Below are 25228 nucleotides of genomic sequence, written 5' to 3'. Positions count from 1 at the left end.
TCCTCCTGGCGCCGGAACAGGAAGCGCCGAGCTTCGAGCGCGCTGCCCCCGCCCGCGCTCCGCCTCTCCTCCGGTCGGCCGGCCCCGGCCGCGCGCGCCCCCTACAGGGCCCGGGTGGCACTGCGGCCCGCCCGGCCCCGGCGGCGCGGTTGTTCCTTGCGCTCGCTCCCGGGCGGCTTGTTTTCTCTCGGTGGGCGGGAGGAAAGCGCCCCGATGTTCCGGAGTTCTGAGCAGTCTGGAGGAAACGCCAGTGGCCGGTGGCGTTCTGGGCAGCCTGGCGGAAATTGCTAACTTGTCTCCTGAAGAGAAGGTTGAAGGCAGGTTCTGGATTCCCTACGCTTGCGGTCTTTAGAGCCAGGCCTCGAAGCTGGCTAGGTGTGAATGCAGCCTAACCCCGGGACACTGATCCGTTGGCCAAAATTGGAGAGAGCTAAAAGCAATACAGGAAGGGGAAGACGTTTGCAAATGGCTTGACAAATCGATATTAACTACGGATGTCTTTGCAGATTTTTTTCTGATCAGTATTTCTTCTCCCACAGTTCAGTTTTGAATAAACCTTTACCTACCTACTCTGTGTCAGGCCCAAAGGATGATTGATTCACACATGGCCCCAGCCGTCAGGGAACATGCTAGCTAGTAATGAAGATGTCATAATTATGTGGTGTACAAAATATACACACATAACATACATATATTTTAATGTAAAAATTAAAAGTATGCAATATTCTTACAACATTTTACTTCTTTGTTTTCATTTGCTGTTAGTGGATCGGTGGGTGGACATTTTACTATAAACTTCTTAAACGAAGACTTGTTTGGGTTTACTCCACAGCACACATAATTCTCATTCTGAAAAATGAGCAACAGAGAAACTTCAAATACCTAAGCCTGGGTAAGACATGTTTTTGGTTAGGGGCAGTGGTCTATGGAAAATGATACCACTAGTGTGAACTACCTACCCTGCCCTAATGGGAGGCAGTGAATCAGCAGTGCCTTGTGGCACGGGAAGCAGTGCCATAGGAAGCCTGAGGCAACAGTAAGTCAGCAAAATAGTGCTATATTTAAGTTTTTGATATTTTGCTCATCATAGGGCTTTTTTTTTTGCATTCGGATTTTTAAATGTTGCACAAAAAATTATTTTCATTACTGAGTTTATGGTCAAAAAAATTTTGTGCCCACGTTGAGTGTCTCACTCTACTCCTGTTCACGTGCATTAGAGTGACCAACAGCCTCCAGCTTTTCCCATATTCCCAGTCAATAACCGAGCATGGCGGGAGTTCTAGAGGTAGGCCATTCCTGTCCCATGTGGGCTCCTACAGGTAACCTGTTGGGAACTACATCCTCGCCTAGCATTTTTGTTTGTTTGTTTGTTTATTTATGGCTGTGTTCGGCCTTCGTTTCTGTGCGAGGGCTTTCTCTAGTTGTGGCAAGCGGGGGCCACTCTTCATCGCGGTGCGCGGGCCTCTCACTGTCGTGGCCTCTCTTGTTGCGGAGCACAGGCTCCAGACGCGCAGGCTCAGTAACTGTGGCTCACGGGCCCAGTTGCTCCGCGGCATGTGGGATCCTCCCAGACCAGGGCTCGAACCCGTGTCCCCTGCATTGGCAGGCAGATTCTCAACCACTGCGCCACCAGGGAAGCCCCTCGCCTAGCATTTTTAGAACTACACTGCCCACCCTACCCAATGCTTCCTTCAGTTTCTTTTCACAGATGTCAGACCTGCAGTGTGGTATGAAGATTTCCCCACCTTCTCCTGCTCTCTTCCCCTTTATTCTTTGTGTGTGTATGTGTGTTTGTGTGGAAGCCCAGAGTCTTAACCACTGGACCGCCAGGGAAGTCCCATTCTCTTTTATTCTTCATAGGTGTCCATCCCCCTTCAATAAATCTCTTGCACATTTAATCACATCTTGACATGTTTCCGGAAGACCCAAAATGACACAAAAAACTGAAAGGAAAATGTGTAATACAGATTTTAAAATTTCTCTTATATATGTTGAATGTGCCAGGTAACATACAGCACAATGTTTTTAAAACAAACTGCAAAGCCTTTGGATATTATATATGAAGTTTTAATTAATAAGAAACGAAAATTTATTCAGATCAATTTATTTGAACTCACATCCAAGAAGAAACATTCAACTTCAGGATTAGAAATAAAAATGGGAACACTCTACTTCTTTTTGGGTAAGGGGTGGATACAAGCCTGATAAGAGTACTAATAGCTTTGTGAAGTTACTACTTAAACTCTGTATATTCAAGTATATATCGAGTGCGTACTTGGTTTATACAGAATTTATCCAATTCTAGCAAAGTCAGCATAATTTAAGTAAATCTCCTTGAGTTTTACACTCTCAAGTCTGAAAGCTTAGATTTGATTATAACCATGGCAAAAGTGATTATCTTTACTTCCTGCAAATGTAATCAACTTTTAAAATAACTTAGGCAAACATCAATTTCACACAAACCTTATTAAGGGTAGGAGGAAATTGCAACTGTTCATCTAATTGCAGAGTCTAAACCATAAATTCAAATTGTAACATTATCTTTATTGTCAAATAAGTCAAGAAAGCCTATTACAGACTAAAAGAAGTGAATGTGAATCTGCAGGGTCCACTAAGGGAATATGTTGAAAACCTATCATCACATTAGTACTTAACAGCTGTACAGAAATTATTTTCAAGTATGCTCCAAGGGTCACCTCTTAACTGAAGAATTAACCTTCAGGAAGTCAAGAGACAAGTATTATTATCTATATTTTATGTGCTAGGAAATGAAAGTAAAGAAAGATTTAGGATTGAGTAATCTATTCAAAATTAAAAAGTAAATCAAAAAGACTGGCTTTATTTGAAACAGGAGTCATGTGCCTTAAATTCCTTTCCATTGGGTTATATCCATTAGTCTACTATTCTATTTAGTCTACATTTCTATTTAGAAGCCAAACCATTTCCAAAATTACCTCCATTTTGTCTCTAATATATTCACGTGTTAAGAATAGTATAGACTCCTGTAGTGTTGCTCATTTCTAATAGACCATTAAAAAAGAAAAACCTCTTGTGCTTTCTGTTCAATCTTTAGAAATAAAAATGGATGTAAAACTGATTATGTAAAACTAAGATTGTAAAGATTTTCTTCCGAAGTAGAAACAATAATCTGCTTGACTTAAAATCTTTTATTCATTTGGGCATTAAGTTACCTAACACACAATCTATTTTACGTTTAAACACTGTTTCCCTTGTGTTATCTCCAGGAATGTTATATAATTAACATTCCACTTCCTGTGAAATTTGCTCTACCAAAATCAATATATAACCTATTTGACTCTGATTATAGCTAAAAGTGACAAAAAAGATTTTTAATGAAAACTAAGAGTATATTTGTAAGAGTTAGGTCTCAAGGCTTTTGTTTCATAGGAAGGAAGCTCTCTATTACATGGATCTATAAAATGATCCAAACTTCAGAGAGACAGAAAGCTGATAACTTGATTTATCTTCCTAATGGCTTTGGCTCATGAATAAATGATAATGATTTGTGTTTTTCTTATAAAAAGAAATGTAATTTGTGTAATGATATGAGTCCTTTTTACCACATTTGCTCTACTTTTTAAAAAAGGATTTCTAATTACTTAGACATTCTTTATATTATTTACAATAAGAAGTCAAAACTTTTAACTGAAAGCCATTTTTTTGACCACAGTTTGCCATTAGCTGATATTCAGGAAGGAACACAGGTCTGATCACCAAATCAATAAATCTAGCCACAGACTGACTAAAAGCTTCCTTTAATCTTCTTCCGATTAGGTCTTCCTTTAAATTAAACCATTCCCTCTGTGAATTATTTAAGTGAATGGCATGGTTATAGAAAGATCAGATATGATTCTTCATACAAAAATGCTCAAGGAACCTAAAAAATCCATTCAGCATGTTTCAGGAATTATAGTATGATCAAGATGCTGTAGCTTAAAAAAGGAGAGGGGGGCTTGGGGGTATTCCTGAAAGCTTCAGAGAGAAATAGAAAAGTCAAGTTTATTTCCTGGTTAGGGCAGGATGATTCCCAAAGCACATTTAAGTGTCTGGTCCAGACTAGCTATTAGTGATCAAGTAGTCCCCTTTCACTGTCAAGGCTTTCCCCTGAGGTAATGCCTAAAGTCTTAATTTTAATATTTTATCTTGTTTCTTTTAGCCCCATCCTCTCTCACCAGTAAGTGCCACACATTTCCACCATGCTGAATGCTTTCTCAACTCTGAAATTTACACTTTTCAAACGCTCACCACGTCCAACTTAGTTACAAAATTTATTGGGTTGGCCAAAAAGTTCGTTCGGGTTTTTCTGTATACTATGAAAAACCCGAACGAACTTTTTGGCCAATCCAATATATTTAGATATATTTGTATCTTCCCACATTGTTCCTCTCAAAAATTATACTCATTTACTTACACATAATTTCAGTAATTACATTTTTAATGAGTTAAGTTTCTGAATACCAAATGCTCTTCCAAATGTGTCCACAAGTCACTGAGAAAGGGTTAAACCTTTCTACATTCCAATCCCTTCATGCTTTAAAAAATTTATTATTACTCTTCTTTTTCCTTCATGGTAAACAATTCCTTTCTCAAATCTTACATTTCTACTTTCCCGATTTCTTTTCTGTAGCAAATACCAAAGGAAAAAATACAAACCGTTTCAGCGTAAATGAGTCTCCTTCCTGCTCTCATTTACTAGATCACCTACTTCAAGGCTATATAAATGGCAGTGTTTTGAAAATGTTAACAGCTATCAATACCTTGAAGTTGAAAAAATAAGAAAGCCAGAGAAAATATATCACAAGCAACCAGTTTGAATATACGAAAGGCTACTTAGATCTTGATTTTCATATAAATACTAATTTTTACCATTATAAAAGACAACGTAATATTTCATTTTTCTTTATAAAATTACCTTTCAACAGAATATTCATTAGCTAGTCATTCCTTAGGTTTTTCTGTATTGATAAAAAGTTATTTTTAAAAGAAAAATATTTAAAACAACATTGTTTCATAGAAACAGAAAGTCTCAATATCAAATTCTGATAAAAAACTATAATTATGGGTAGAGTCTTACCATACTATTAATTTTCTTTCACCAAAGATGGACATTTAGGAAGTGCTATATTGGTAAATAAGATAAGCTTCTCAGTGATCTACAAAAGCGCCACAATAAAGATGAGGTCGTATGAGACTGTCCCACTCTTGTAAAAGGGAAATATCATCTTTAGAAGAGATGTTTGTCCTGACATTGGTGTTGATATCCTGAGCCTCATCACTGCTAGGAGAGGTGCTATTTTAGTAGCTAACCCTCACTGGAACCAAGACAATCTTGAGATCACTGAGAAAAAATATGCTAGAAGACAATGGTAACAGATTTTCTTGTTTAGTTTTGTGATAATTGCTAACAATTTATTTTAAAGCAATTATTTTTAAATGCCATCTTTATGTTATCAGCAGAACTGCAGGAAAGGGAAACGCTACTTCAACATAAAAGCAATGATACTTAAGAAACCTGTATTCTAACGTGGAAATCTGAGTCAAATTTCTTTCAATCCAGGTAGAAGCAGCTTCCTACTAGAGCTAAACTACCATCAAGAAATCAGTTACTATGATATTAAAAATGCCAACTTGTACAAAGGGGTAAACAACTCGCCAGAAGGAGTAACTGTCTAGGAAATTTATTATTCACTGATTCTTTAAGAAAGAAGAGTAGGCTATCATACCATCTATCTTATAACATTTCTAAAAATACTTCCCTGTTCTGGGGATGTTAAATTCAAAATATTACGCCTGGTGCCCAGTATTGTTCAGTATGGCATAAGCCACGTAGCTCTCAAAATGTTTCCCTTTTTTTGAAGCCATACTGAAGACATGCTAGTTCTGAAAATAGTAATAATTATCTGAAACCTGAAGATCAAAACCAATATTAAGCTCCCTGAATACTGGGCTCCATGTTTACTTCTTGAATCTTTATTCAAGCTCAATTTAAAATAATGAAAAACTACCTAGGTCTCTTTGGTTACCAATGGAAATTTGTGGCTGTTTATAAACTGTGGCATCTCTCCAAACTAACAGGCTCAGAGTTTCTAAGTTTATAAACTGTGGCATCTCTCCAAACTAACAGGCTCAGAGTTTCTAAAAAAGAGCTAAGCAGAAGCAACAGTTCATAAGTAAATACAGAAAAACCTCAGTTGCTTTATTACTTTAGTAGCTACTAGTTACTAATAGTGTTATCATTATTTTTAAAGCTTCCAGTGAGAAAGGAACAATACTTATGTTCTGAAGATGGTAACTCTTCCAAGTGTGAGAGAAAGATCTACTCAAGGAATAATAAATGACCATGCCACATTATAGAAGAATAAATTCACCCCCAAAATATCATGTCCTCATTTGATTCTTACTGACCTGATTAATCAAATTTAGTAATTCTGCTTTACAGTTAATATTTAAAATGAAAACACATGAAGTTTGATTTTAAGCCATTTTGCTAACCTTTAACATCCCTATTAGTAAATTATAAAAGTCAATTACATTAGTATGGACTGTAAATTACAACACACTCAGCTTTACTGAAGACTTTTAAAACAACTGAAAAGGATGATGGGGAAACTATATCTTATGTATAGGAATGCCAATGGCATAGGAATAACAAAGCATTTTATATGTAAGAAAGGACAGGATTATTTTTAAAGAAAAGTATGAAATACAGATTATTTAACTGTGTTTGCAATGCCTACCCAACTTCAAATATCCCTGGATCATATGCAAATTACAGTTAAGAAAAGAAAAAAATTAAGTATACAATCTACATAGTGAAAACAAAAACCAAACACCTAGTCAAAAATATCCATTAACTCCTAGTCTGTAACAATTATTAAACAATTATTATTGTTAAACAATTATTGTATCCTAAGAAAAATAAACTGATCTGGAAGTAAAATTTAGGGCATAAGTTTATTTTGGACTTCAACTGCCCCTGTAGAAAAATTCAAAGTGGCATAATAAGAAAAATAAAATATTAAATGAAAATATGTATATAATCACTCCCGTGTTCCTACCCTTTTCCTAGCATTGTTGTTCTGGTGCATCAATCCTGAGTACTCTAACTTTTGATTTATAGTGATATTCTTTCAGATATAATTTCATGGAAGAAGGAATTGGAAGGGCATCAATGCCATCATAAGTTGTACAGTTACAAATAACTGTTCTGCATATATGCTGCAGGGGAAAGGGGAAAGTCCGAATTAAAGGAGTGGATAAAAGTGGTTCGAAGAACATACAGGCACTCGGGTCCTTATAATGCTCTAGGAGCCCAGTAATGTCAGGAGAATGGAAGACACAAGGATCATGTGCATCAAAGCTAAAGTTGTGATTCCACTGTTCAATTCTAGCATGAAGAGAACGACTATAGCGTCTAAAACTAACGGAGAATAAATAGTCTTCCTGTGCTGAATCTCGCAGTAAAAAGGTACCCTCTGGTTTTCCGTCTAGTAGAGCTTCAGCTGCATATTTATCCATAACGCCCCAGTAACATGGATTATTATTGATCTGAAGGAGGTCTGGTACAAGACAGTGGACATAATCAATCTGGGTATGGTACTTAGGAGGTGTTTCCAGTTGCAGGATTTCTTCATCAATTTCCCATTTGGGTTTGTTTCTTTTCCTGGAACTTGTGCAAAGTGTTATAATTTCATCATCTGAATCCATATCACTATCTTCTATACTGTTATTTGAAGCCAGGTTCATTATAGAGCCAGTCCCAGAACCACCTCTACCTGAAGAATCGTTATTGGTTATGACACAGGGCTGAACACTGGTATGTGAGAAGCAGTTGACCTCTTCCATGTTTCTTCGTTGTTTTAGTTGACCATCCCTCAATTCAGTCTGAGACAAGTCTGTGCTTACCCATTCATCTGATTTGGGACTTATAGGAGCAGTGTGTCGTTTAATAAAATGCCACCTAAAGGCTAAATCTGATCGAGGTGGGAAAGGACACTTATCTAACATGAGTTCACTGATATGAATTTTTCTTTTAGACGGAAGCCCTGAAGAGTGCCGACTACTACAATTCTTTATTGGAAAACACTGCCCCACAGCATCTTGCAGTTTCTGTTTAAGAGATCGGCCTAAAAATCTATGCCCACAGGAATGATCTAAATCCAACTCGATAGATGAACAGCTGTGCTTCCTTTCTTGGCTCCTTAAAGGAACTTCAGTTTTCTCTACAGCACTCACTGTTTCAGCATCTGAACAACTTTCACTCTTTTTTGACCAAGATAACTTCTTTCCACTCCATACATAACCATCCTTTCTGTCAGCACTTCGACTCCGACTAGTTTTGGGCCTTACATCTACATTTTTACTATTACTTTCACTATTTTCTGCCATTTTAACAAACTGTCCACAAATTCCAGTGTTATAAATACTGCTCTTTCAGTTTTTCCGGTAGAATGTTTCTTCTGGGCACTTTCTGGATATATCTAAGGAAAAAAAAGATCATTAAACGTTTGTCATTAACATTGTACAGATTATATATCAAGCCCCAATTATACATAAGATGAAAAGATAAAAAAGGATAATTAATACATTAAAAACAAACTACTGGAAACGTTGGAAGGCAGTTCCAAGATATTTTCTTCCCACTTAAATAAACTACTTTACCTTATGCTAATAATTCCATAGTGCCATGGAGTCAAGAATCTGAGTTCTTTTCCCACAGCTAGTTTCGATGTGAATCAAAAAAGCTAAGCATCCTCTCAGCCAAAATATATGTCTGAAATGTGAACAATATCTGGTTTTGAGGTACATCTTATGCCAATCTCTCCTCCCCTTATTTTTTAATTTCACAGCAGACCAGGAAATTCTTTGTTAAGAGATGAGAAACCTATGAGCTGGTGTTTGATGACCACTACCCTCCTTCTCTCTCCTTGTTTTCTTTCCTATTGATTGAAAATACGAACAGTTTTAAGTTATAAAAGCTGTTAAGAATTTATTAAATAAATAATCACCACTGAATAGTAGGAATGTCATGCAAGAATTCCCAATGCAATTTTTGTCAACTCATTTAAATATTTGGTCAACTTCACTATCAGTCTAGGCAGTTTGTAGAAAATTTGGAATTGGATAAAAATTTGTTATTTTATACATACACACACTTCCTTATATTCTTCTTGATAATTTCAAAAAACAAGCAGATAAAGTTCTATAGGACAATGCCTTTCCTATGAAATTGGCTAGATATACTAGAATTTATAATGTAAATAAAGTTTTATTAAGACTAATAGTAATGATTGGTCGTAGGTAGAAACTACTTAACTATTCTTAGATGGAAAAAGATTTAAGCCCAGAACTGGGGGGAGGGATTCTATAATCTCAAATATTTTACAAGTGAAAGTTGAATTTTGAGACTGAGAAAATCAGTTGTACTCAACATTCTGATCATGATTAAGCTTCTGATTATATCAGAGGAACATTAACAATCCCAACAGTCAAGTAAATGTTTAGAGCTATGTGAATCTATTTTCATAGCAGTAGGGTTTGAAACAAGCATCTGCAGAGGCAAATATGATTGGGAAGTGCTTAAAAGTGTGAACTAATGATATAGGCTTGCCATATAAAGTATCCCATTACTAAACAATGAATAGCATCGGGTGATTATACTTATTATTTTGATTTAGTGAGCTCACTGGTACATAATCATTTAAAATCCACAGGGAAAAAATATTTGAAAATCTAAATTTGAAAGAAACATCATCACTTAGTATACCAAAATTATATTCAACAGCATGTCTTGGTTGTTCATTGACTAAATACCACTGAACAAAAATAAACAGGCAGAAGCTACAAAGTAGGCTGAAGAAAATGAAGAGTCAGTGATCAGAAGAGACGCTTGTTACTAACAGCTTACACTCATATTTTTCAAATAAAATAATAAAAAGGAGCCCCAAGCAGATATTTTTTTGTTAACACTACATACTTTCAACTTTTTTATTCAGCATAATAATGTGAAAAGTATATCATGTAAGGTTTAAAATACCTGGTGTTTTTATTTACTTTAAAAATATCAAAATAGCAGATTATTAACTCTGTGATCAACTTTACTCCACTGGGTGTGAGCGTCTTCATCTTCCTTTATTTCTATATCAGAGCTAAGTCTGTACCTCTGCTCTCTCTTTTTTTTTTTTTAAACATCTTTATTGGAGTATAATTGCTTTACAATGGTGTGTTAGTTTCTGCTGTATAACAAAGTGAATCAGCTATACATATACATATATCCCCATATCTCCTCCCTCTTGCGTATCCCTCCACCCTCCCTATCCCACCCCGTACCTCTGCTCTTGATTACATTCCCACCTTTACCAGGGCCTGCTTCCATTGCTAGCTCTTAACTTCTCTCTGCCTTCAAAAACAACCAAGTCTCCTATAAACTCTTTTAGTGATTCCAATGCTTCCTTTAGTTATAATTGCTGCTTTCCATATTAAATTTCTTAATGAGTAGTATAACTTGATTTCCTCTCAAAAAGAAAATAGTTTTGTTTCTCTCTAATTATGAAAGAAATAATGATCCAGTTTAAAATGGCTATGTGAAAATCTTTTTGCTCCATCTTTCTCTCAGAAGTCAGCCCAAAACAAGGGAAAATGAGAAATAAAAACAAACCTCATCTTCAATGAAACTAGCAGATATCTATAACCTGAGTGACAAAATACAAGGACAGAAAATGAACAGAGGAGCAATGACTGACTCAGCAGCGGAGAGGAAGGTGACACCAGGCACAAAGGCAATGTTGATGAGAAGCAAGCCAACAGAGCAGGCAAAGTCCAGGACACCCAGAGGTACCAGGTGCTACAGAAAGTATGGATGGAGAACAGGGCAGAAAATGGGGAGGCAGGTTGAAAATTTGCATACGTGCAGTTAGATCTCTCTGGTTGTTACTCTCATACTTAGAGGAGATGGGAAATTTATCAATGTTATTTGGAGAAACTGAACCAGAGAGGCTCAGGACTTTGGATACTAGGCATGGTGAGGACAGATGGGAGGCTTGGGACTAAAATCAGAAAGAAAATTCCCTGCTCCCTTCTTCCATCCAGCTTCTAGAACTCCAGCAGCCAAACTTACACCTCCTAATAGGAGACTGGAAGATACTATGCTGGAGAAACAGAATGGCCAAAGAGAAAAGACCTATAGATGCTGATAACTGGAAATCCTCCAATAAAAAGCTGGAGGGCCACCCCAGCATGCTGTGAAGCTCATCCATCCATAAGCCCAGCCTACTTACATAGTGCTTTCAGGCAGCACTGTTGTGCTTCATTTACTCTAGAATATGACAGGTCACCAGACTTTTGAGGAAAGCCTCTAAAATAAACAAGCGACTAAAACAAAGAACTTGGAGAAAAAAGTAACCATGAAAGCAGCAGGAAATAAAATAGATTTCTTCCAAGTTAAGAGAATATATTACACCAATGAATAAAATGAGGTAGGGACAATCAGAGAATAAGAAAAACTTGGAAATTAAAACCATGATTGCAGGAAAAAAAATATTCAATAGGAAAGTTGGAGGTAAGCTGAGGAAATAATAGGAAACAGGGAAAAAATGGTTAACTAGACAGAGAAGATAAGAAAATTAGAGGATCAATACAGACACTTCACAGAAAAAAACAAAATGGAGAGGGAAATTATAAAAGAAAATATATTAGAAAATTTCCCAGAACTGAAGGACATGAGTCTCCATACAGAAGGAGCACAATGAGTGCCCCACACAAGAGGAAATACACACCAAGTTACATTATTCTAAAATGTTAGAACCTTAGAGATAAAGAGGTGATACCAAAGTCTTCCTACCTTATAGACAACGATACTATAAGTATTGTATGCTTATAAATCTGTTAAAGAGAGTAGACCTTGTGTTAAGTGTTCAATCAATCGATTTATGTATGTAACCCAGCCAAAAAAAAAAAAAAGAAGCCTTCCTGAGGGAAAAAAGTCACAAAGGACTGTAAATAAAATAGCATCTGTTTTCTCAACAGTAAGTAACAGTGGAAGCTAGGGAATAGTTTCCAACCTTGAAGATAACCAGCCTAACAATCAATCAAATAGGATAAAATAAAGAAATTTTCAGACATGCAAAGTAACAACAATTTTACCTCATATTGGAGGATGTGCTCTTCTAAAATTAGAGTGTAAACCCAAAACAAATGGCATAACATAGGAAACAAGGTATTTAACATATGAGAAAGGAAATGTGAATTCCTGGGATGATTAAGAAGGGAAGTTTCCAGACAACAGGGTGTTTGGTGCTGCTAGAGAGCAACTAGCTCATATAACCACATAAGGACATAAGGCTCTTTGTGTAATAAGAGAATGGAAAGAGAGTAAGGAGACTAAAAGAGAGGTAAATCCTCATCTATCAGAAGAGGAACTCAACCAATAATGTCTAATAATTGACGCATCAAGAGAGTAGTATAAGCATATGATTTAGAAATGTGAAGATAAATATCAGAGAAACAGAAATTATGAAAGTAGAAGCCTTTGAGATGGGTAGGAGAGGAATGCAGCATTTCTTAGCTTATCTAAGCTTTTCAGCTTAATTTAACTTGAACCTATGTACACATATCATTTTGATGACCATAAATAAAAATAACAGTACTTTATACTCACTGTGAAAAATTCAAATTTAAAGTTATGAAGAAAAAAGTAAAAACTATCCATAGACCTACCACCCAGCAGTAACCATTATAACATTTTCAGTATCTCTATACATGTACATGACAAGGATGCAGTTCCATAGCACAATGATGGCAGGCATTAGAAATATAGTTTGAGTCCAGTTTATTTTGTACTAGCCATATGACCTTGAAACCTCAGTTTCTTCATCTGTAAAATGGAGATACTGATGCTATCTATTTCATTAGGCTGGTGGGAATTAAATGAAATAATGTATGTGAAGTATATACTTAGCTCAGATTCTAAATGTACCAAGTATACAATAAAGTTTAACATATTTTTTCTTTTTTAAAAAAAGAAACAGATATAACATATGTTTTATTATAGCACCCACGCCAGTTTTATAGAAATAGTTCATAAAGGAAGAAATCACAGAAATACCTCTGTCTCTAGCCCATGCTAACTATTAAGTTTATGAGCAAATATAATTTTCAGGATGATAACTAATGTTTCAAAATAAAAAAGGATCGATACACTAGATATAGCTGAAACTCAACAGACCATGAAGCTATAGAACAATTTGACATTTTCCCTCAGAGAACTGATTTCCAGCCTTACTCTATACAAGTTTACATGCTAACATAACAGATTTACTTTAGCAAGGCTTACCAACTTGTACATAATAGGTAGCAATCCATCAAGTATCTCTGGATTTTAGGTTAATTGTTCTTACATACGCTAATGCTACAGGGATCCATAAAATAAAGCAAAAAATGCCATTGCCCTAGATGAATTTTCCATACATTTACCTGTACTTAAAGAGTTAATGCATAGAAAATCTTCTTCTGACTGGTTATCTTTTTGTATCTAAGAACTACAGCCTTATATAAATTTTACATAGCATTCTTGTGATAGAAAACTGAGTTCATGCTTCAGAAGTCCCACTTTTATAAATTGTTATGGTAAAAAACATATTTGGTAAAATATACCGCATCACTATATGGGCCAGAATGTCACTTAATGTTGTAATCTTCAAAGTAGGAAGACAATTTAACTTCTATTTATACTTGTCTAAAAATTAGAAAACTTAAAATTTATGAATATTGAATATATGATTGACAATGTTCCCATCACTCATTGTGAGATGGTTATTTGTCTGATGAGGTGCTATTCCTGAGGGAAGAGTGGGAGCTCCAAAAAGCTAAGGACTTGATGGCAACCCTCTCCATTTCTTTGTGTACTTTTAGTGCACCGCAACTGATTCCATGTTGCTGGAATACATTTGTGGATTATATTATCTTACGTAAGAGAATCTTTACAATACTTTGTAAATAGACATGATCACAGAAATTTTATAACACACGAGGTTTGCTAGTTATCTCAGGGCAAAGTACTTAAGTTGCTGAAATTTTAAGACAAGTTATGTATTTTTCTTTTACAAAATGACAAGTGTTCTAAGTTTGATGACCTTTATTGGGATAATAAGTGGCTCTGAGAAGCTACTTAGCAGATACATTAAGAAAAAAGGCAAAACAAAACATTTAACTGGTCTCTTCATGGTTCAGGTAACTTAAAAAAAAAACTTACGCTATGGTGAGATCTTTTTAGAAAAAAAGATATTCAGAATTTCCTTCACTATCACATGACTTTATTACAATAATGATAAAAATGCATCATGCATATAACTCTCGCATCTTTACACTTTAAACAGATGGCAAAAGATCTTCTAATCTCTTCCAAAAGTTGCATTAAATCAAAATTCATAAAATTAAAAAATTCAATCACATTGCTCTCAATAAAAATAACATTATTAATTTTTAAACATCTTTATTGGTGTATAATTGCTTTACAATGTTGTGTTAACATTATTAATTTTTAGTGAAAAATTTTTTTTATTTTTAAAGACTAAAAATGAGTTTTAAAAAAGTGCTTTTGGTGTCTTGCCTATACATGTAAAATCTGAATGTTAAAAAAAAGTGTAAGGTTCTGAATCTGAATGAGTCCTTTCAAATACCCTATCATTAATTGTTGGAATTTTATACAAACTTTGTAGAAATGAAGTAGAAGATGAGATACAAAATGGAAAAAAGTGACTTTAATACCATCTTTATGTAGTATAGAAATCAACGATGATACTTTGAAAAGTGTTCACAAATCAACAATCTTTGTCAGTCAACAAAACTGCAAAGAAGCTTTTTTTTTTTTTTAAAGAGGATGAAAGAATCACTTGGGAGAAAGTTGCTTTGACTCTTGATTCAATAATTAATTTTTTATGAAGGCATCTAAGTTACAATGCCCTGGGGAATACACAGTGACTTTTTAAAATTGTTATTTCTTAATGAGCAAGAGGCAAATGTCTAAAGCAAGTTTATTTAAACCTTTTTCAAAAAATCAAGTTCTCGGATTCAATAGCCATTTGATCCCAGGTTCTATAATCAATTGCACTGAACAGTGATAAACGAATGAATACCCAATGTGACCCTTCTATGCTAACAACAGATTTAAGTAACATTTAGTTAGTACTCTTGAATAAGGTTGGGAAGGTGATTTTAATTCAAATTCCCATTGAAAACTTTTTTTAAAGCCAGTAATTAAAGGGTTAAACTTCATTCATCTAGAAACTTCATTGTATTCTCTATGATGTTGGATAATAGAGCATTATTGTACATATTAATCATTCATTGAACTACTGTGTCTATGATGCTGATGTCTACCTAAGGCCAGAATTCATGTAAATATGAAATTTGATGTTATAAAGAATAATTTCCTATACTACAAAGAATTCACAAATAAATTATTATTCTGGTAGTTATTGAACCCTGGGAATTTCCTTATCCAATCTGTGATTCCAAAGTGTACCTGCCATTATGTGTCCCCAACTCCTTGAATGCATTCTGGTCATAGTGCATGTTATCTGAATTGGATTCTGTGGGTTAGAGCCCTTGATGTTTGATCATCGCCTAATATTTGAGTCAGATTCTACGGGAACACTTAAGAGTCCATGAATGGAATATACTGGATAGTACAAGATAGGTAAATTCCTCAGAATGTTAATGAAAAAACATAAAAAATGGGTTTGTTCAAATGAGAAACATCTCTGAACTATAAAGTGTTTTTTTCTCATTACCAAAGCAATAGAGGTTCATTTTCCAGTAAATATTTTAAAATATCTCCTTTTTCATGCTACCAAGCCATGGCTCTTGGGACTTAACTGGATTTATTTGGGAAAACAAACAAACATAAACACACACACACACACATACACACACACTGATTAGCACCACTACACCCTTACTTCCCTTCTCCAAACTTTCTCCACTTACTTTCCTAATTATATTTTGCTTATGTCAGTGTCCCCCAATCTGAACTCCTGTGTACACGAGTGCTAAAAGATGTTAATATATACATGTTCTAGAGAAACAGAGGTTTCCTTATTAAACAAGTTCGGGAATCACTTCCCCTCTGAAAGATTACAAGGCACCTTTAGCAAAAGGTTCCAAGAGGTCCTTCAGTTAAGAAACCTGCTTAAAGCCACAGTTTCCTTTATTTAACTCATCATAGAGCCGTTCTGTGGAAGAAACTGTGGGAGAAACATTAACTTGGGCTAACATTAAAATAAGTGTACATTCCCTGAGCATGCTAGCTAAAGATAAAGAGAAATGTCTAGGACTTGTCACTGAAGAGGGTTAATTTAGTGTGAAGAGGGAACAGAAAACTAAGAGCTGGCACTATAAACTTCTAAAAGTGCAAGAACCAGGACTTCCCTGGTGGCACAGTCGTTAAGAATCCACCTGCCAATGCAGGGGACACGGGTTCGAGCCCGGGTCCGGGAAGATCCCACCTGCCGCGGAGCAACTAAGCCCATGTACCACAACTACTGAATCTGCACTCTAGAGCCCACAAGCCACAACTACTGAAGCCCGCCCGCCTAGAGCCCGTGCTCTGCAACACGAGAAGCCACCGCAATGAGAAGCCCACGTACCGCAACGAAGAGTAGCCCCCGCTCGCCGCAACTAGAGAAAACCTGTGCACAGCAATGAAGACACAACGCAGCCAAAGATAAAAATAAAATAAATAAATTTATTTAAAAAAAAATTTAAAAGCGCAAGAACCTTAACAGAATCTTAGAAACCAGAATATTTAAGATATTCAATTGTGACTCTTAGAGAATAAACTGGATTGTACAGATGTACTTCTTCTTTTCAATTTGTAATTTTTTAATTATAAAAATAATATATGCTCATTATAAAATGTATGGAACATTCAGAAAAGTTCAAAAAGGAGGAAAAAAACCTGTAATTCAATTACCTAGAGGCAATCAATTTAGACATTTTGGCCAATTTCCTTGTAGTCTTTCTTTCTGTGAGTGCAATTTAGTCTGAAGAGGAAATTTTTAAGTTATAAAGATCTATAAAAAATTAACAATCTAGTTTTTCACTATACCATATTTAAAAATGAAGCATGGTACAGATGAAACAACAGCATGAGTTGCTAAATCATCAAACATGGTCTAAAATTTAGACTTTGTCACCTACTAGCTATCTCTCCTGATTTTTAGAATCTCATTTAGCTTCAGTGTTCACATTGTTAAATCTGGATACTGTCAGCTGCCCCAAGTTTTTACTGCCAGGATTAAAATCTATGAAAACAGCATACATTGAGCTTAATGAGAATACATACTACGTTCTGTAACACGTTCTGTCTTCTCAGAACCTTCCATGTAGAATAAGCTAATTTCTAAAAATGAGAGATGGGAAAGTGGCAAAATTAAGGAAAAAGAATGAAAGGAAACAAAGGCTACATATAAGGCTAGAAAATCCAGACAAAAACATATCTCAAAAACCTGAGGCTGAGGATGCTTTGGCATTTCTGAAATATCATAAAGCACTTTCTATTACTTCTGATACTAAACATGTTCTTTTAAAAAGTGTTTTTAAGCTTTAAATTCTTGAAAAGTAGTATGGGTGTAAATAACCAAACTTAATTATAAAAGTTTGTAATTTCTTACAAGCTAACTTAGTAAATAAACAGATTTCAACAGAAATAGTAGGCAAAGTTTTTTAAAAAAAAACTGATCATAGATTATTCTTTTCATAGTTTTATGATAACTATGTATGATTACATTTAAGCTTGGGTTAACAAGTTTTACCTACAAACTAGCATAATGTTATTCTAGAATTAAATAAATTGTTCTCATGTTCTGATAAAACTAAATTCTAAGTTTTATGGCAACAGTTATGACTTGGAGAGGCAGTATGGTAGACTACTTGGATCAGAAGTTAATAGACCTGGGTTCTATTTCTAGTTCAGACAGTTGGTTAGGTGTGTGACCTTGGACAACTCACAACCTTTCTGAGCCTTGGGTTTTTTCATTCATAAAACAATGATAATATCTGTCTCGCTGTGGTAAGGATCCACTGCCACTGTAACAACACAAGAGTCAAATATTAGAAACTGGGATAGGAACTGGGTAGGTTGAGAGTAGGACTTTCCTCTATTCCCTTTTATACCTTAGAAAGTTTATACATGCACAAGTATTATTTACCCTAAAAATAAATTAAATAGGCTGGTAAGATTCAGGACACTTTCAGAGATATAAAAATCTTCAGATTTCTAAACTGCCTTCAATGTTTTTTTTCAATACTCTGTTCTCAGTTTTCTTATTACTCTCTTCTTCTAGCCTTATCTTTTATAGGATTAATAATGTTTACATCAAATATCAATACATATTTTATTAAAAAGGAATTTTTAAAACTCCTCTCATAAGGCAATACTGATATGCTTCCTGGATAAACTAAGATTATATGTCATTATTATTTATATAGATAATACTGCCACAAGTAGAATGGTAATATATTCATGCTTTCTCACCCTACTGTCCTTGAGAACAACAATATTTGTGAGCCTAAGGGTACTAAGCATGGTCACAACAGAGAAACGGTAACTAACCTTCACTGCAATTGAAGCTGCGACCTTGGCATGATTTTCAGTAAGTCCATTCAGCTATCCACTCCTATGAGACATGTACCTGACAGCCACATTGGTGACGGACAGCTACACTGGTTTCTTTTTAAAAGCTATATTATCTTAAATAACCAGGCAATTTAACTAAGATTTAAGTTACACATTTCATTACCACACTATTGTCTTGTACATATTATTTGAATGTCTGTTTCCCTCACCAAGATCATGAATTCACTGAGGACATTAAAATTTGTCTTTTTAAAATCTGACTGAAACAGAAATGGACACGTGAAAACATACTGGCAAAAGCAAGAATACATCTTTTAACATTTGAAAAAATTTACTGGATAATGATTCAGACAACTCCATTTTAAATGAAACCATTAAATGCCCACCCAAAGTACCCCATTAATAACACAAGACAATTAGTTTTATACATCCATGAGTATCTTCTATATACTATAACAATTCTATGGAAGAAGGGGTCATCTTCATTTTAGAGATGAGGAATCTGACATTCAATAAAAGTAAAGAAGTATATTCAAGGTCACACGAGTAACTGTCAGAGTCAAAATTAAAATCTAGGGTTGTTCAACTCTAAGGCCCTAGCTCTTTCCATACATGTGAAATTTGTAAAAAAAAACCCCAAAAAACAAAAAACCCTATGAATCAAACGTGTTCATTGCTAAAGCAGAGTGAAAGGAGAGAAGCGCAAACACCATTCATAGTTTTAAAGTCACATGGTGTTACATATTTTATAGTTACGGCATTTTATAGCTATAAATCTTGTTCCAAATTGGCAGATTCTTCTTATGCTGAGCTCTGAAAAGCACTACACTGAAATCTCATGATGATTTATTTGATGTATTATCGGACTTCTTCTTGAACCCCAGTCTATCCAGTGATAATTGGATTTAAAAAAAATTAGAAATCAGTCTATCTAAACAACGAATGCTCTCCAAATAAAATTAAGTCACGCGGAAAGAATCATCTCAGGTATTTTTTGCTCTTGTGGGAAATCAAGGATAGGTTGGTTATTTTTCCACAAATCCCAAGTTCTTTTTCAGCCAATCACTCTTCCTCTTCATTCACGTACCAAACCTCAGTGTCTAGCAAGCCTATTTGGAGCCCTAGTACTCAAAGCAACATCCTTCACAATGCCACCACGGTAAGAACTATACCACGGTTTGTCTAAATGTGTTTGCAACTTTTCCCAATGGAACTAGACTGAAAAACAATGGGGAAAACACTACAACAGAAAAACGTTTCTCTTATGTCATAAACAAGTTCCGATTGAGACTAGAAGGTGGGTAGCACGAAAAATATCATTGTGAAGGTTTTAATCAGAGACCGGTCTCCCAACATGGAGAACGTGAAGACCCAAGCAAAGCATAAACTTAATGGCCAAGACCTTAGCAAAGACTGTAAGGATCGAAGGAAGTATTCAACAATATACTTTAGTTCTAGCTCTTCTTTTATATCTAAATATGCACTTCAGTGAACTTTAGGTTGGGTTTGAATAGGGAAACCCGAATTACTTTCTTCTTAAGGGATATATGTAAAATGTCCTATAGAATAAGCATTAATGTACACGCCAGACCTCCAGGAACCATGAACTGAGATTAAGTCTTCCCTCCTTTACCGGTATAGAAATGACAAGATGAAGGCGCCAAGGATGCCAAGATTAAAGGCTTGAGAAGGGTCTCGGCTTCCTTTTCTCGAAAGAACATGCCCAAACATCTCGTTCTCTAGCCGGGTCCCAAGGAGGGGCTGGACCCGTACGGGGACCCGGATATGGCTGCCTGTGAGGAGCGCCCGGAAAGTAGAAGCAGACCCCGCTGGGCAAGGCCAAGCAGCAACCACCCTTCCCCCACTCACCTCTCGGAGCGCAGTTTAACTGGGGCTGTCCGAGTGACTGCCGCCATCACCACCGCCATCACTCTGGGTGCTCGCTAAGCTGGAGAAGGGAGACCCAACCACTCCGGCACCTCATGTAGGTCCTCTAAGGCGGATGCCCGTCTGCAAGCCCCCACCCTTCCGTGCGGGGTTCTCATCTCAGACGTCGCAGTCACCGCCTCCACCTGCTTCGCCGGCGCTGCCACCACTTCCGTGTTCGGGTCCCTCCCTTTCTTCCTCACTCCCCCAGCAACCGGCTTTTTCCCAGCCGGCGGGCGCGCAGCTGACGCCACCGCCCAGCGACCTGGGTCGGGACCGCGCCGGGCGTGGGCGGGCCGGCGCAGGCGCAGTGTGGGAGCACGCCGAGCGCGGGAAGCGCCCTGCATTGGTGCTGCTACCCCACCGGTGCTGCTCCTCGTCACCTTTCCTCAGTCGTGGAGCTTCGGTGAGTGCTCCCTCCCGCTGCCCGCGTGCGTGCGGCCCAACGAAGAGAAGTGTGTCCTCTTCCCGGCTTAGTGTCGGACAGACCCATCCCTATTCCCTGTTTGTGCCCCTCGGGTGGGGGAAAAGGGGCTGCCGAGGGCGTGTCCCGCAGGAGACTAACCTCCCTTCTTCCTGTTCAGCCCCCGGCTTTCCTGTCCTTTAAAATAATACTAACTTTTATAAAACATTTTCAGATAGGTAAAGGAAAAAATGCCTGCTACACAGAAGCCGATGAGATATGGGCACACAGAGGGACACACAGATGTCTGTTTTGATGATTCTGGGAGGTAAGGTACTTTGAGAAGCAAAAAGAACGTTTCAGGTGTGAACATTAGAACAGTTATTCTTGTATGTCATGTCAGCAGTTCTGCCTAAAATTACTCGTCCAGATAGAAAAAAGGTTGATATCTAAAACGGCACATAAATGTTCTTAGATTTACTGCTTAATTCGGACCAGCATGGCAGTTTTAGTATATCAAGAAAGGCAACGAGTGTGAAATCTTACTTCCAGAGGAGTTGGAATGATATGAGCTTTTCCCTACATTTCCCCTTTGTTCACTTCCTTTCTGCAGCTCACATTATCAGTTATTTTGTCCGAACGGTAGCTGCCTGCTTGTCAAATTTAGTGGCCCATTCTAACTTTTCGGTATTTTATCTTCCCTTGCCTTTTGTGATGCTCTTTCCTTTTTTAAATTGTTTTTAACTTTCTGACTGTTTTTTTTCTAATTTATTTCCTCTGCTTGATTCCTAAATGGTGATATTTTCTCAGGGTTATTCTAACCCCTGTGGAGGGGTATAATCAATAAACAATCTGTGCAAGGAATAGAAAAGAGTTTTATTTGAGCCAAACTGAGGACTATAGCCCAGGAGACACAGATTAAAGAAGCACTTGAATTGCATTCTGTCGGACTACAAAATGGGGGAGGCTTATAACAGCACAGACTGCAAAATTACATAAGTTGCTTGTGAGAATTATAATTGGAGTTGCAAGAAGTAAGGGTGCTTGTTAAGTAAGGATTAGGGTCCAATATGATGCCTAGTTATAAGGGGAGACCTTGAGACCATAAGGTTGCAGTTGGCAGCTGCTCTCAGATATTGTTTTGAGAACGGCTGATGATATCCTTGAGTATGATACAGTTCAGAAAATTCAAGTTCTCAGTAATGCAGGAACGTGTCTAAAACCGTATCCACAATGGCCACCCAGCTCCATATTGAATGCCTGAACTGTAGTTACTCCTTTTTGATTTTTAAGTGTATTCTTTTCTTTTATGGTTAAAGCAGGTGTATGGTGTATGTTTGACAGGCCATAAGACAGGCTGATCTAGTTAGCATAAAATTTAAGTTAAATCATGCATAAGCCACAGTGATTTCCCCATACCTCAATATGTGAATATTTTTTCCATCATCCCTTTTGTCTTTCTAAATCCCATTCCTATGCAGTACTGTCCAGTTGTATGGCTTCTGCTGTCACTCCTATATTGATTCATTCATTGAACAAATATTTGCATGTCTACTCCACTGGGGCTAGAGATACAATAGCGCAAACAAAGCACAGTCTTTTCCCTTATTGACCTTAAGGTCTTTGTAGATTGACAGACATGGAGTACAGATTAATCGCAAAAATAAATGTACATTTAGAATTACACTTAGAAATATTAAGTGATATATGCAGTGATAAGCATCTATGAGGGGAAGTTGGTCTAATTTGAGAAGGCAGGGAAGGCGTCTCTGAGGAAGTGTTTCTTCAGATGAGATCTGAAGATTGAGTTAGACATTCAGAAGTATAAAGAGATGGGTGATGGTGGCAGTGGGGTGGTGATGTTGGCATTCCAGGCAGAGGAAACACTCTGCAAAGTTCTAGTGGGGTTAGGGATCATGATATTCTCAAAGGACTGAAAGAAAGCTAGCCATGCTAAAGTGTAGAGAGTGGTGCAAAGATTGGTGAGAGAGAAATTTGTGAAGGTAGGGAGTGGTCATCCTGTCCAAGGCCTTTTTGGCTTTATTAAGGAATCCTGTTTTTATCCTAAAAGCAGTAGGAGGGTATTAAAGATTTGAAGCAGAGAGACGTGATCAGTCTTGTTTTTGAAAAGATACATAGAGAATGAATTGGAAAAGGAGCAGGAATGGATGCAAAGAGACTATTAGGAGGTATCTGTATTAGTCCGGTTGAGTGTGATGGAAGCTTGGACTAGAGTAGACATGGGTATGGAGAAAGAGGATATATTCAGGAAATATTTAAAAGGTGAAATCAGTAGAATGGATCAGATATTAAAGTTGAAGAAGAGGGAGGTTTCTGGCATAACATCTGCGTTTCTGGATGTTTGGGGAAGTAATTGGCCATTAGGAGATAACCTGAAACATTTGGAGAGGAGCATATTTCAGAGGTAGAACAGGGGGTGGAGATTATGAGTTTGCATTTGAACCTAGTTAGTGTAAGATTTCTTTGAGAAATACAAGTAGAGATGTAGACAGTTAGATAAATGGGTCAAAAGATCAGAGAAGAAACTTGAGTTAGAAGATAGAAATCTACATCTTCAGCTGATACCTCCTGGAATTCAGGATTGAGGTACTGGCTGAAAATCTAAATGGGGGAGTTGTCAATATACAAGTGATATTTAATGCTGTGAACTTGGATGAAACCACCTAGGGAGGGAGTGAATGTATTTTTAAAAAAAGGTTTGAGGGCTAAACCCTGGGTACTCCAGAATATTTAGAGATTAAGTAAGAGAAGGAGGAGCCAGCTAAAGAGAATAATAAGGGATGGCTAGAAAAGTAGAAAACCAAGACACAAGAATGGTATCAGTAAGCCAAATATAAAGTATTTTAAGGAGGAGGAAATAATAAACTATGGCAAATGCTGCCTGTAGTGATGTGGAGGCTATGGATGAGCTTGAGCTTTTTTTCTTTTTTTTTTTTTAACAGAGTGTTAATAAAAGCTTTGTTGCAGTGGATTCAGGAGAATGGAAAGGGAGGAATTGGAGTTTTATGAGGATGACACTCAAAGAATGAGGGTAGTCGGATAGGAATGTGGAGTCAGGAAAGGTGATTTTTGTTTTAAGGTGAGAGAGATTACAGCATATATGTGAGTGGAGATGATCCAACAGAGAGGGATGATAAGCTGTTGTTAGAGTAGAAAGAGGGAAAGTTGCTGGAGTGGTGTCTTTGAGTAGATGAGAGGAGCTACGATACAGTGAAAAGCAGGAGAGATTGGCCAAAGATAGGAACATGGTCAATTTTATAAGTAGAGGGAAGGAACACCTAGGAGGAATAGGGAGAACATGTGAATAATGTCTATAGATTGCTTCTGTATTCTGAGTGAAATAGGAAGTAAAGTCATTAGTCGAGAGTGGACAGGAGGTAGAGGTTTGAAGAAAGAGAAGTAGATATGAGATAGATGGTTAGTAGAGAGGGAAAGTTGAATGGACTAGGAAAATGTAATTGGATTGCAGGGCAGGATTAAAGACTTAGTTCAAATTAGTGATCATGAATTTAAAGTGAGATCAAACAACCTGGTTATGTGTTTTCTCCAGCCCTATTTAGCTCTGTAAGTGCAAATTTATTAATAGGCAGAGAGTTGGATTTAACCAGGGTTCGGGTTTTTCTGGGTAAGTATGACAAAGTGAAAGAAGGCCAAGGGATTTGAGAGTAATGCAAAGGAGTGATTTTAATGACAGACTATGGAATCTAAACCAGATTAGGAGGGATGTGAGAATTTGAGGGAGTGAGAAACAGTGAAAGGTAGTTTCCATAGATTGTAGATCCTAATAGAATTTAAAAATTGTTGGAGTTAGGATATTAAGGGTATAAGATGAAACGATAAGTGATTAGAATGCTTGAAGTTGAGATTATGAAGCAGTTGTAATGTTGGTAAAGACAGAATCTAGGCTGTAACCACGGGAGTCTGAGATGGGGTGGAGGACAAGATCGAGTGTCAGAAGGTTTCATCTACATGGTTATTGAAAATACTAAGAATTATGATAGGAATAGTGTTGTTAGAGAAGGAATAACAATGAGCCTTGTGCCAAAAATCTTTAGGGAGCAAGGGGGATTTCTCTTGAGGAATTTGTAGCTGGTCTGATGACAGTTTCAGGCCTTTTTTTTTAAAGAGAGAGTAGGGTGTGGCAGTAGAATGGAAGTGGTAATGAAGTGCAGGAAAGGCCCACCTCCAGATCCCAGAGGGATGTAGAAAAGAAATCAGCCACC

At 36.9% G+C, this 25228-nt stretch overlaps 2 protein-coding genes across 7 annotated transcripts in view; one reads left to right on the top strand and one right to left on the bottom strand.

The window, feature by feature from the left end:
* Positions 1-2051: 2051 nt before the first annotated feature.
* Positions 2052-20823, bottom strand: SOCS4 (suppressor of cytokine signaling 4). The gene is made up of 2 exons (XM_007192889.2): positions 20525-20823; positions 2052-8501 (listed from the first exon to the last, which is right to left on the bottom strand). Exon 2 carries the CDS (start codon positions 8407-8409, stop codon positions 7087-7089), a length of 1323 nt encoding a protein of 440 aa, XP_007192951.1. The 5' UTR covers positions 8410-8501; positions 20525-20823; the 3' UTR covers positions 2052-7086.
* Positions 20824-20870: 47 nt separating this feature from the next.
* The window catches only part of WDHD1 (WD repeat and HMG-box DNA binding protein 1), a 97503-nt gene continuing 93145 nt past the window's right edge, over positions 20871-25228 (top strand). For all 6 annotated transcript variants that reach the window (XM_057544360.1, XM_057544361.1, XM_057544362.1 and 3 more), the window contains exons 1-2: positions 20871-20987; positions 21220-21312. In XM_057544360.1, coding sequence (XP_057400343.1) covers positions 21236-21312 — 77 coding nt within the window. In that variant the 5' untranslated portion in view covers positions 20871-20987; positions 21220-21235. The remainder of the gene's footprint in view (positions 20988-21219; positions 21313-25228) is intronic.

Source organism: Balaenoptera acutorostrata, chromosome 3 (genome assembly GCF_949987535.1).
Source record: "Balaenoptera acutorostrata chromosome 3, mBalAcu1.1, whole genome shotgun sequence".
Classification (NCBI taxonomy): Eukaryota; Metazoa; Chordata; class Mammalia; order Artiodactyla; family Balaenopteridae; genus Balaenoptera; species Balaenoptera acutorostrata.
The sequence above is the reverse complement of the archived record's forward strand: the minus strand, read 5'-3'. Positions and strand labels throughout refer to the sequence as shown.